Consider the following 12,595-nt stretch of genomic DNA (forward strand, 5'->3'; position numbering starts at 1 on the left):
GAGGATGAGGAGGCAGCATCTCCTGATGGGGGAGGAAGAGGAGGATGAGGAGGCAGGGTTCTGATGGGGGAAGATGAGGAGGATGAGGAGGCAGCAGCTCCTGAGGAAGAGGAGGATGAGGAGGCAGGGTTCTGATGGGGGAAGATGAGGATGATGAGGAGGGAGCAGCTCCAGATGAGAAGGATTAGGAGGATGAGGAGGCGGCGGCAGCTCCCAGGGGGGAGGATGAAGAAGATGAGGAGGATGAGGAGGCAGCAGCTTCCAAAGGGATGAGGAAGATAAGGAGGCAGCAATTCCCGATGAGGAGAATGAGGAGGAGGATGAGGAAGCAGCAGCTCCTGATGGGGGAAGATGAAGATGAGGAGGCAGCAGTCCCAGATGAGGAAAATGAGGAGGAAGAGGAGCATGAGGAGTAGCAGCTTCCAAAGGGGAGGATGAGGAAGATAAGGAGGCAGGAATTCCCGAGGATGAGGAGGCAGCAGCAGTTCCAGATGAGGAAAATGAGGATGAGGAGCAGCAGCTTCCAAAGGGGAGGATGAGGAAGATAAGGAGGCAGCAATTCCAGCTAATGAGGAGGGAGGAGGAGGATGAGGAGGCAGCAGCTCAAGATGAGGAGGAAGAGGAGGATGAGGAGCAGCAGCTTCCAAAGGGGAGGAAGAGGAGGATGAGAAGGAAGCAGCTGTGGATGAGGAAGCACCACATGGGGAGACTGGGGAGGAAGAAGAGATTGGCAGCTCCCAATGGGGAGGATGAGGAGGATGAAGATGATGAGGAGGCAGCAGCCATTGGTGGGGAGGATGAGGATGACGAGGAAGCAGAAGCAGCCCCTCTTCCCCCTTGCTGCACAATTGGAACCCCTTGGTGAAAATCCATGGTTTTCAATCCCTTGGTGCTGCCCCAAAGGGCCCGAGGTGCCCCAAACCTGTCTGGAACTGGGATTTTGGGATGATTTTTGACCTGCCCCGGTGGGACGTGGCTCAGGGAGAGCTTGGGAAGGAGATTCCCGAGCATCATGGAATACCCAGGGTTGGAAGGGGTCACCAAAGTGCCGCTCAATCCCAAATCCCAAAATCCCACCATGTTCCTGAGAGCGTTGCCCCAAATGCTCCTTGAGCTCTGTCGGCATCGCCAGAGCTCCCATGGATTTGTTTTGGGGTTTTTTGAGGTGTTTCTGGGAAGAATCCAATTCCTGTTGCTCCTTTGATGCATCCAGGGGGTCTGAGCATGGAGTGGGCAGGATCTGATCCCAGAAAAGTTCCCACCAGTAGGATGAGGAGATGGATTTTCCCTCTGATCTCCCTTGTTCTGTGTGAAGCAAGTCCTGGATCAAAGCTGGGACAGCAACGGAGCAAATCCCCTGGGAATGGTTGTAATTCCAACAAAACGGATATTTTGGGAGAAGCAGTGGGAAGGGTTGATCTGGGGCCATTCCTGGCTGGGGAACTCCCAAATTCCAGGGTGGAATTCTCCTTTCCTGCCGCAGGTTTGATCGTGGCAATGGATTCAGAATCCACATCCAGCTGCGGATTTGCCCCTTTCCCAATCCAGCTTTTCCTGCCCCAGGAGCACCAGTGGTGGTGGGGACTGAGATCCACTCCCAATTCCCTGTGGATTCTGGAATGACGTTCCACAAATTTCATTTTGATTCACAATTTTTAATTTTTTTTTTTGGCTGCTCTTCATTGTGGCCCCAAAATAATGGGAATTCTGCTGCAATCAGGAATTGCAAGGGAAATGGTTTTCATTCCAGGGAGAGGAGGAAATCGACCACCAGGAGAAGATTCTGGAATGATGTTCCACAAATTTGGTCTTAATTCACAATTTTTGGTTTTTGGCTGCTCTCCATTGTGGCCCCAAAATAACGGGAATTCTGCCGCAATCAGGAATTGCAGGGAAATGGTTTTCATTCCAGGGAGAGGAGGAAATCGACCACCAGGAGAAGATTCCTGGAATGTCTCAGAAGGCCTTGAGGCTCTTTGTGGTTTGGGGTGGAATTTGCAGGAATTGCTTCCCGTGGTCACTGCACCAGGAAGGGGACGGGGAATGTTGGGGCTTCCCAATTTTCTTGCAGCTCCAAGGATCCTTGGGAAGGGCTGGAGGTTCTGTTTGGAGCGTTGGCACAGGGATATGGGGACATGTCCTGGCTCTTTTGGGTGTCATTTTGTCCTTTTTGGGATCACTGGAATTTTGGGATCACTGGATTTTTGGTCGTCATTTGGTCCTTTTTGGGTGTTACTGGATTCTTGGGATCACTGGGTTTTTGTATGTCATTTGGTCGTTTTTTGGGATCACTGGAATTTTGGGTGTCATTCAGTCGTTTTTGGGTGTTGCTGGATTTTTGGGTGTCATTTGGTCCTTTTTGGGTGTTACTGGATTTTTGGGATCGCTGGGTTTTGGGGATCACTGGATTTTTGGGTGTCATTTGGTCCTTTTTGGGTGTTACTGGATTTTTGGGATCGCTGGGTTTTGGGGATCACTGGATTTTTGGGTGTCATTTGGTCCTTTTTGGGTGTTACTGGATTTTTGGGATCGCTGGGTTTTGGGGATCACTGGATTTTTGGGTGGGGATCCCTGGATTTTCGGGTGTCACTTGGTCCTTTTTTGGGATCACTGGACTTTTGGGATCACTGGGGTTTTGGGTGTCATTTGGTCGTTTTTTGGGATCACTGGAATTTTGGGTGTCATTCAGTCATTTTTGGGTGTTGCTGGACTTCTGGGATCACTGGGTTTTTGGGTGTCATTTGGTCCTTTTTGGGTACCACTTCATGTTTGGGATCCCTGGATTTTCGGGTGTCACTTGGTCCTTTTTTGGAATCACTGGAATTTTGGGATCACTGGGTTTTTGGGTGTCATTTGGTCGTTTTTGGGTGTTGCTGGAATTTTGGGATCACTGGGTTTTTGGGTGTCATTTGGTCGTTTTTTGGGATCACTGGAATTTTGGGATCATTGGGTTTTTGGGTGTCATTTGGTCCTTTTTGGGTGTTGCTGGATTTTTGGGATCACTGGGTTTGTGGGTGTCATTTGATCCTTTTTTGGGATCACTGGAATTTTGGGATCATTGGGTTTTTGGGTGTCATTTGGTCTTTTCTGGGTGTCACTGGATTTTTGGGTGTCATTTGGTCCTTTTTGGGTGCCACTTCATGTTTGGGATCCCTGGATTTTTGGGTGTCACTTGGTCCTTTTTGGGTGTCACTGGAATTTTGGGATCACCGGATTTTTGGTTGTCACTGGGTCCTTTCTGGGTGTTACTGGATTTTTGGGACCCCTGGGTTTTTAGGATCACTAGGCTTTTGGATGTTGTTTGCTTCTTTTTGGGTCTCATTTGGTCATTTTGGGGATCACTGGAATTTTAGAATCACTGGCTTTTTGGGCATCATTTTATTCTTTCTGGGTGACACTGGAATTATGGGGTTTTGGGCATCATTTGGTCCTTGCTGGGTGTCACTAGAATTTTGGGATCACTGGATTTTTGGGTGTCATTTGGTCATTTTTGGGATCACTGGATTTATGGGCATCATTTGGACCTTTTTGGGTGCTACTGGATTTTTGGAGATCACTGGAATTTTAGTATCACTGGATTTTTGGGTGTCATTTGATCATTTTGGTGATCACTGGGTTTTTGGACGTCATTTGATCCTTTTTGGGTGTCATTTGGTCATTTTGGTGATCACTGGGTTTTTGGACGTCATTTGATCCTTTTAGGGTGTCATTTGGTCATTTTGGGGATCATTGGGTTTTTGGGTGTCACTTGGTCCTTTTTGGGTTCACTCAGTTATCCCAAGCATGGCTTGTCTGGGAGTGGGAAAACCTGGGGGAGTAGGGGACGGATGGACGGACGGACGGATGGACAGATGGATGGATGGAGTGTGACTCTTTGAGATTTGTGATCTGCAGGTGGTGCCGAAGCTCTGGGATGTTCTCACCTCAGGCCTCACCTTCCCGTGGAATGAATAATTACATTAATGGGAAAAGCCAGAGATTCGGGTTCAGATCCTTGGCTCCAGCTCAGGGATTGAGGGATCTCCTCCTGACTGGGCAGGGGGTGCCTCTGGTTCCGCCTCTCCCATTCCCATTGCCCCGAAATCAGGGAATCACTCAGGGGTTGTGTTGGAAAGGACTCTAAAGCCCATCCAATTCCTACCTGGCCATGGATGGGGCGTTGGGTCAGGAGATGGGAACTGGGGAATTCCGATTTGCCCAAATTCTCCTTGCTGCCTCCTTCCATGTCCTTATTCCAGCAAAAGCAAAGCTGGAGGCAGCAATCATGCAGCACACTCAGTCTGTTTCCTTTTCACAGTGTGTGGCTCCATGCATGATCTGGTAGATATTGTATGTCCCCATCAGCCCTGAGCAAATGTAGTTATTTTTATGTTTGGCTCTCAGGTAGTGCTGCTGTTGTAGATGTCCATACAGTGTTTTTCTGCCTAGTGATGAGAAGCAATGTTTTGGGAGGAGCAGGGGAGCACAGAAAGTTAATTCATCATCATCCAGGGCAGGATGTGCTGCACCTGCCATCAGACATCTTATCTGAGCCACTTCTCAATGGGTGAGGAAAGGCATGTCTAAAACCTCTCTTCAGCTGAAGTCTCATATTTCCAATTTTTTGGGGGGATAGTGGTGTAAAAATATGCAATATAAAATATTTTTTTCATTTCCACTTGAAACATGCTTTTAATATAAAAATTCAGATACTTATGTTCTTAAACAGTTTTGGTTTGAGAAAGAGTAAACCCAAATGTTTGATTTTTAAATAATACTTGCTGACAACTATTTACTGATTTTGACCCAGCTTTGCTCACAGGCTGGCATATATGAAAAACAAATTTGTTTAAGGTCAAAATAAATTGTTGTCTCACCTGCTGGACAGACCTCAGCAGGCCAGGAGAAAGAATTTTATAGATAAGAAACAATGAACAACCTTGAGACCGAGAAATGAAAAGCTCCAACTCCTTCTTCGACTGCCGGGCTGGGAAAAGAGACTTTCTGACACATCTCGGGGTCACTCTGAGCAGCAGAGACCCGAGACCAGGGGATGCAGAACCTTTGGGATCTTTGTTTCCTTTGTCCCAGCTCCTGTTCCCCTCAGGGGCACTTGGAAATGTGAATAACCTGGAAAAGTTCCAGCTGGAGGAACCGGAGCGGCGCAGTCCTGGCTGCCAGCCAGGCACTCCATCTCTTCATCCATCACTTTCCAACCCTTTTTTCCCCCTTTTTTTTTAACCCCCACCTCCTTCAAACCCAACGATTTTCCCACAAATCCCCCACCTCTCCTTGGCCATGGATCCTGCTTCCCTGGAGATATTCCCTATTTGAGAACGTGCAATCCCATTCCACCTTTTTTAAGGGAGAGCAGATGAACAAACGTCACCCCTTGGATGCCCCACGTGGCAGCAGGGTGACAAAACTGCAGATATCCCATTCTTTGTTCCATGAATCCATCTGATGAGCGGTGATTCCCAACAAAATTCCCCTTTGGAGTCACCCGCCCCAAATCTTCCCTCCTCTCCTGGGATTTCTTGCAGGAATTGGAGCTCAGGGCACCAAACCCCTCCCTTGCTGTTTGCAGCAGCTGCACTGGCAAATCCAACATTTTTTTCCCTCAAATTGTGCTTCTTGGAGAGGGAGGAAGGTTCTGCCTGGAGGTGATCTTCCCAAGAAACAGTCGGCTGGAATTTTCTGCTTGGAAAAGCCTCTAAATTTGGATTATAAATGTGTTTTTAATGTGAAAATCTGATTTGTGGGGAGTCATCATGGAGCAGGAAAAAGGAGAGGAGGGCCTGGATGTCATTCCCAGGACTCACCAGGTCCTGGGAATGACATTTCCTGCTTTTCCTCTGGATGCTCCCAAGCTGAAATCCTCCATCCCAAACTCCTGGAACATTCCTTGTCACAGAAATCTAAGAGAGACTCCTTATTCTCATTAATTCCTGGTGTTAATTGGAATGAAATCCCTGGAAAAGAGTGAAGGTGGATGAAGCCATTGAGATTTATTTTTTCCCTGAATCCATAATTTCCACCTTGGAAGTTGTCCACAATTCCCTGGGAGCAGGTGAGGCTCAGAGCAGGAAAACAACATTTGATTGCCCATTAAAAAAGAATAAAAATTCCTTTTTGGCAGCACCACTTCTGTTCCACAGGGAGAATTCTCTGTTTTCCATGGAATGTCACAGGAATTCTGCAGCAGTTCTGGGGAGTCATTAAACCACCAGCAATAACCAAAATTCCAGATTCCTCTGGCGTGGTGAGCTGGCTCCTCAAGGAAGTTCATCCTGGATTTAGGAGCCTGGAGATCAGGGTTGGATGCAGCTGATTCCTGATTTTCCAGGCCGTTTCTCCTGGATTAATTGAAGTGGGAAGTTTGTCCTCCTTTTATCCCACCACCAATATTCCCATTTGGGCTTCATTGTCTCAGGCGGATGTTGGGTAAGGGTGGGGGGGGCAAAGATGAAATCTCAGAATTAGCAAAGAAATTAAGGAATTTCAGGATTTATGGATTTGAATCCCAATTTTCCAAGCCAGGAGGAGCCTTTTCAGCTGGAGAAAAGCTTTTCCTGGCACTGAGCGTGGGTGGGAGCGTCACTCTCAGGTGGCCCCAGCTCCAACCTCTTTCCCCCTGCAGGTGAGGGGCTCTCCAGGCTCCGCGCTGGCTCCCAGGAATTCCCAGGAGCTGCTTCCCAAGGGAAATGTTGTGTGCCCAGATCCTTGTCCTGGCGCTGGCCACGGGGCCCTTCCGAGCTGGGGCTGCTCATGAAGGTGAGTGACAAGTGACAAGTGACACCTGGGTCACCACGGGTGCAGCATTTGGGACATTTTGCAGGACTAAAATCCGTTTCCCAAGCAGATTTTCCTGGATCCGCACATGGATCTGTCAGGGTGGAGCTGTGGTGCCTTTAATTCCTGCTCAGGACTCTGTTGGGTTGGGATGGTGTGGATAACAGAGCACCTCGAAAGGAATTCAGGGCTTGTAGAGATGAATCCTCTCCCCGTGCTGGCAGGAATTGCCTCCCGGAATTCCTGCCCCAAGCAGGATGGGACACAAGGGCAGGGGGGCCCTGCAGAGAAGATCCTCAGAGGAATTCAGGGCCCGAATTCCTGCTCTGGGATTGAATTCAGGGCCTGAATCTGGGATTGAATTCATGGCCTGAATTCATGGCCTGAGTTCCTGCTCTGGGATTGAATTCAGGCCTGAATCTGGGATTGAATTCAGGGACTGAATTCCTGCTCTGGGACTGAATTCAGGCCTGAATCTGGGATTGAATTCATGGCCTGAATTCATGCCTGAGTTCCTGCTCTGGGATTGAATTCAGGCCTGAATCTGGGATTGAATTCATGGCCTGAGTTCCTGCTCTGGAATTGAATTCAGGGCCTGAATCTGGGATTGAATTCAGGCCTGAATTCATGGCCTGAGTTCCTGCTCTGGGACTGAATTCAGGGCCTGAATCTGGGATTGAATTCAGGGCTGAATTCCTGCTCTGGGATTGAATTCAGGCCTGAATCTGGGATTGAATTCAGGGCTGAATTCCTGCTCTGGGATTGAATTCAGGCCTGAATCTGGGATTGAATTCAAGGCTGAATTCCTGCTCTGGGATTGATTTCAGGCCTGAATCTGGGATTGAATTCAGGCTTGAATTCATGGCCTGAGTTCCTGCTCTGGGATTCATGGAGCAATCAGGACTCTGCTCAGCGTCCTGCCTCTGCTCCAGAGGAAAGTGGGGAGAAAGGGAAAACAAATCCCCTCTGAATTCCAATACCTAGTTCCAGCCACCACACGGGAAATGGGAGAGGAAAATCCTCAAGGAAGCCTTGAATCCTTCTCCTGGTTTTTAGGGAGTTTGGGATGGCACAAGGATTCACCTCCCCAGCTCCATGCAGGCCCACAAAGAGCTTTTGGGGACGAGGGGCTGCATCCAAAAAGCAGGAGGAGAAGGAGTTTCAGGGAAGAGCCTCATGGATGTATTTTTTGGTCTCAGAGGGGGAGATCCTTGGGAGCATCCCCCAGAGTGAATCCAGAGCTCCCAGGATTGTCCCAGGCTGGGTGGGATCCTCCTTTTTCCAACAACCCCCAGGTTTGGAGGTGCAGATCCATCTAAATCCGTTAAATTCAACAAGGAGTTAATGGAATCTTCAGCATCAGCTCGGAAATTAGCTTGATTAAGCTGCTGTCCATCAATTAACTCCAGTGGTGTTTAATTCTGGGCTGGGAGTGGGGCAATAAATCAACTTTTGGAGATGTCTCTGGCAAAGCCGTGATGGATGGAACGGGATGTTCATGGAAAATTCCAACTCCCATCCTATCCCCCTGTGATTGACACAGCTGTCCAGGGTGGGATTTCCTCCAGAAGGTACCAATCCAAATATCTTTAGCATCCCACATTTCCCATGACAGCTCCGGCTGCATGATCCAAGCAGGAATTCCGAGGTTTTGGGAAATTTTTGACAAAAAAAAAAGAAATAAAAAGGAAAGCCCCCAGAGTGAGCTGGGATTGTCACACTTATAGGGAAAAGGGCACCATCCCACCCTTTGGAATCCCATATTTGTTGTTTTCCTCCTCATTATCCCCGGATGCAAATGAGGGTGGGGTGAGGAAGACTCCCAAAAATCAGGATGGATGGTGGAAGCTCTGCCATGGACAGAGACTTTCCGCTGTCCCAGGTTTTCCTGGCCTTGGAGACTTCCCAGGATGGGGCACCTCTGGATGAGAAGCTTCTCCTGGGTCAGAACATCCGAATGAAGAATTAGGAGGAAATTAAGGAGAGCGCAACACTCTGGGAAGCACCTGAACATGTGGAAGGGAAGCACTCCTTCCTCTCGGTGTCCTGGGAATTCGGGTGGCTCTGGGGGTGTCCCTCACTCCCTGTCCCTCTTGTCCCGCAGCCTGCAGGACAGCAGAGGTGGCCAAGGTCCTGTTCCTGGTGGGGCACTCGGAGGGAAGCACAGGGAAGGAGAGCTCCCAGCTGCTCCAGGATTTCATCGGGAGCGTGGCCAGATCCTTCGAGAGCACAGAGACGGGAACAGGAGGAGTCCAGCTGGGCCTGGCTCTGTATGGGGAGACACCCAGGTGGGTCTGACCCTCCTCCTCCAGCCTCTCCTGGGATCCAGCTCGTGGGTGAAGAGCTCCCGCAGCTCTGGGGAACCTCTGAGCAAGAGCTGGACCCTCAGCAGAGTCATCCAGAGGTGCTTGGCTGCAGGGAATTCTTTCAGGGCAGGAAGGATGGGTTTAACATTCAAATTCCCAGTTCAGGGCATGAAGGATGGGTTTGACACTCAAATTCCCAGTTCAGGGCAGGAAGGATGGGTTTAACATTCAAATTCCCAGTTCAGGGCAGGAAGGATGGGTTTGACACTCAAATTCCCAGTTCAGGGCAGGAAGGATGGATTTAGCACTCAAATTCTAGGTTCAGGGCAGGAAAGGTGGATTTAGCACTCAAATTCCTAGTTCAGGGCAGGAAAGGTGGATTTAACACTCAAATTCTGAGTTCAGGGCAGGAAGGATGGATTTAGCACTCAAATTCTAGGTTCAGGGCAGGAAAGGTGGATTTAACACTCAAATTCAAAATTCAGGGCAGGAAAGATGAGTTTAACACTCAAATTCCCAGTTCAGGGCAGGAAGGATGGATTTAGCACTCAAATTCTAGGTTCAGGGCAGGAAAGGTGGATTTAGCACTCAAATTCCTAGTTCAGGGCAGGAAAGGTGGATTTAACACTCAAATTCTGAGTTCAGGGCAGGAAGGATGGATTTAGCACTCAAATTCTAGGTTCAGGGCAGGAAAGGTGGATTTAACACTCAAATTCAAAATTCAGGGCAGGAAAGATGAGTTTAACGCTCAAATTCTGAGTTCAGGGCAGGAAGGGTAGGTTTAGCACTCAAATTCCTAGTTCAGGGCAGGAAGGATGGGTTTAACATTCAAATTCCCAGTTCAGGGCAGGAAGGATGGGTTTGACACTCAAATTCCCAGTTCAGGGCAGGAAGGATGGATTTAGCACTCAAATTCTAGGTTCAGGGCAGGAAAGGTGGATTTAACACTCAAATTCAAAATTCAGGGCAGGAAAGATGAGTTTAACACTCAAATTCCCAGTTCAGGGCAGGAAGGATGGGTTTAACACCCAAATTCCCAGTTCAGGGCAGGAAGGGTGGGTTTAACACTCAAATTCCAAGTTTTAGGTCCTGGGTTGTGGTACCAGGGTCTGGAGCTTGTTCTCTGCACTCCCCTGACCACTGTGAGGAGAACTTCTTGGCATGAGTTGAATCCATGGAATGGTTTGGGTGGGAAGGGACCTTAAAGACCATTTCATTCCAGCTTTCATGGGCAGGGACACCTTCCCCTATCCCAGGCTCCTCCAAGCTCCATCCAGCCTGGCCTAGGACAATTCCAGGGATCCAGGGGCAGCCACAGCTGCTCTGGGCAACTGGAAAGAAACTAAATGTCAACATCACTGCTGGTTATGGCCATTTTCAGCGCACCCCTTGCTCTTCATTCCCCCATCTCCCATTCCCAGGATGAGCGTGGAGCTCACAGATTACGTGACCATCAGAGAAAGGCTGGATGCAGCTCAGGACCTCTCCTCCAAAGGCAGCAGCCTCCAAACAGGCTCAGCCCTGGCTTTTGCAGCTCAGGCCTTGGCCCACCAGGACACCCTGACAGAGGAGGCAGCAAAGGTGGGTGAGCACCTGGGGTGTTGTCCAGGGAGCAGCTGGGTCATCCCAGAATTCTGGAATGGTTTGGGTTGGAAGGCAAAGCAAAGCCCATCCAGTGCCACCTCTCTGCCATGGGCAGGGACACCTTCCACCATGCCAGGCTGCTCTAAACCCCATCCAACCTGGCCTTGGGCACTTCCAGGGCTGAGGAAGCTCCCATGGAATCATTCCCATGAGCTGGGAAGGAGCAGAGCTGCTCCCCTGAGGATCTTCTCTGCAGGGCCCTCCTGCCCTTGTGTCTCATTCTCTGCTTGGGAAAGGAACTCCAGGAGGAAATTCCTGCCAGCACTGGGAGAGAATTCATCCCTACAAGCCTTGGACACTTCCAGGCATCCAGGAACAGCTGCAGCTTCTCTGGGAATTCCACCCCAGCCAGGAATTCCTTCCCAATATCCCGCCCATCCCTGCCCTCTGGCAGTGGGAAGCCATTCCCACTTTGTCCGGTCACTCCATGATCTTGCGAGTTGTCCCTCTCCACAGGGAAGAATTCTTTCCTAGTATCCAACCCAAACCTAGTCCTCCCTTGGGAGCTGCTCGTGAGGATTTGTAGGGATGAATCCTCTCCCAGTGCTGGCAGGAATTTCCTCCTGGAGTTCCTGCCCCAAGCAGAGATGAGACACAAGGGCAGGGGGGCCCTGCAGAGAAAAGATCCTCACGGGGAGCAGCTCATGGCAATGATTCCGTGGGAGCTTCCTCACAGGTGTTGGGTTTTTGAAGGATTTCATTCCAAGGGAGGGATTTCAGGGATGCAAAACCCCACAGCTCCCACCCTGACCTCCTGACGTTGGGCCCGTTTCTTCCCTGGCTGTCATCCCAACCCTTGCAGGTGGTGGTTCTGATCACGGATGGGAAATCCAGCGATTCCATGGAAGAGGGAGCCGGGATCCTGCATGACGGGGGGGTGACACTGTTTGCTGTGGGTATGTGTGGCCACCAAATCCTCTGTGACACCAACCCTCGTTCTTCTCCTCTGTGACCAACCCTGGTTCTTCTCCTGTGTGAACAACCCTTGTTCTTCTTCCCGGGGAATACTCCTGATTTACAACACCCTCTTCCTAAAAACCACTCCCATCCCCAGGCTCAGCCTTTGGAAACCACTGCAAGCCCAGGAAAATTGTTGTGTTCTTGGATATTTTTGTTGTTGTTGTCAAAAACTGGTTTATTCGGTGAAAATCTGTGGCTTTGTATCTGTCAAAGCCGCTTGTGAATTCAGAAGGGGCTCAATAAATGGTTCCATAAAAGTCAAAATGTTTTGATGTGACATTTAGGGAAAAAACAATTGAAAATTATTTTGCTTCTGAAGTTCTCTCTTAATGGGACTCAGAGATTGACTCAAAAATGTCCCTCAGAATAATTCCATGAGCGAGGAAAGGTTCCACTGCTGCCCCCATCCCCAAGAGTGAAATTCCACCAACCAAGTCCTTTCCTTCCCCAAATATCTCAGGGAACGACAGGAACGGTGGTGGGGTTTCAATACAAAGAGCAACCAGGTCAGTTTGAACCAATGCGAGGTGAAATTGGGGAAGGATTGGTTTGGTGGGTGGGTTGTTCCCCCTTTCTTTGGTTCAACCTTGGAATTTTCAAACAGCCTCCCAAAATCCTGTTGCCTGCTCGGCACAGGAATGTCTCTGTACCCAGTGGGAACGACAAGGCCAGATCCTGCCCTGTTCCTTTCCCCCACCCCTCAGCCCATTACCAGCACTGAGACATCTCTATGACACCTCTGGAGAAATCCTCACCTCTTTTCCCTGGTGGAAGAGGCTTCCTCTGCTTCCCCTATCCAGCTGGAGCCTCCATTCCTGTCCCCTCCTTTTCCTTGGCAGCACAACCCAAAATTGGAGTCAAACTCAAAGCCCAGCATGTTGCTCCCCCTTTCTAAAGCCTGCCCTGCCCCATGG

At 49.5% G+C, this 12,595-nt stretch overlaps 1 protein-coding gene across 1 annotated transcript in view; it reads left to right on the forward strand.

The window, feature by feature from the left end:
- The window catches only part of LOC102045590 (collagen alpha-1(VII) chain-like), a 104,828-nt gene that overhangs the window by 427 nt on the left and 91,806 nt on the right, over window positions 1–12,595 (forward strand). The window contains 5 exon segments of the mRNA XM_031061892.1: window positions 6,620–6,753; window positions 8,876–9,059; window positions 10,499–10,658; window positions 11,524–11,617; window positions 12,318–12,334. Coding sequence (XP_030917752.1) covers window positions 6,684–6,753; window positions 8,876–9,059; window positions 10,499–10,658; window positions 11,524–11,617; window positions 12,318–12,334 — 525 coding nt within the window. The 5' untranslated portion in view covers window positions 6,620–6,683.

This window comes from Geospiza fortis, unplaced genomic scaffold, assembly GCF_000277835.1.
Source record: "Geospiza fortis unplaced genomic scaffold, GeoFor_1.0 scaffold61, whole genome shotgun sequence".
Lineage (NCBI taxonomy): Eukaryota > Metazoa > Chordata > Aves > Passeriformes > Thraupidae > Geospiza > Geospiza fortis.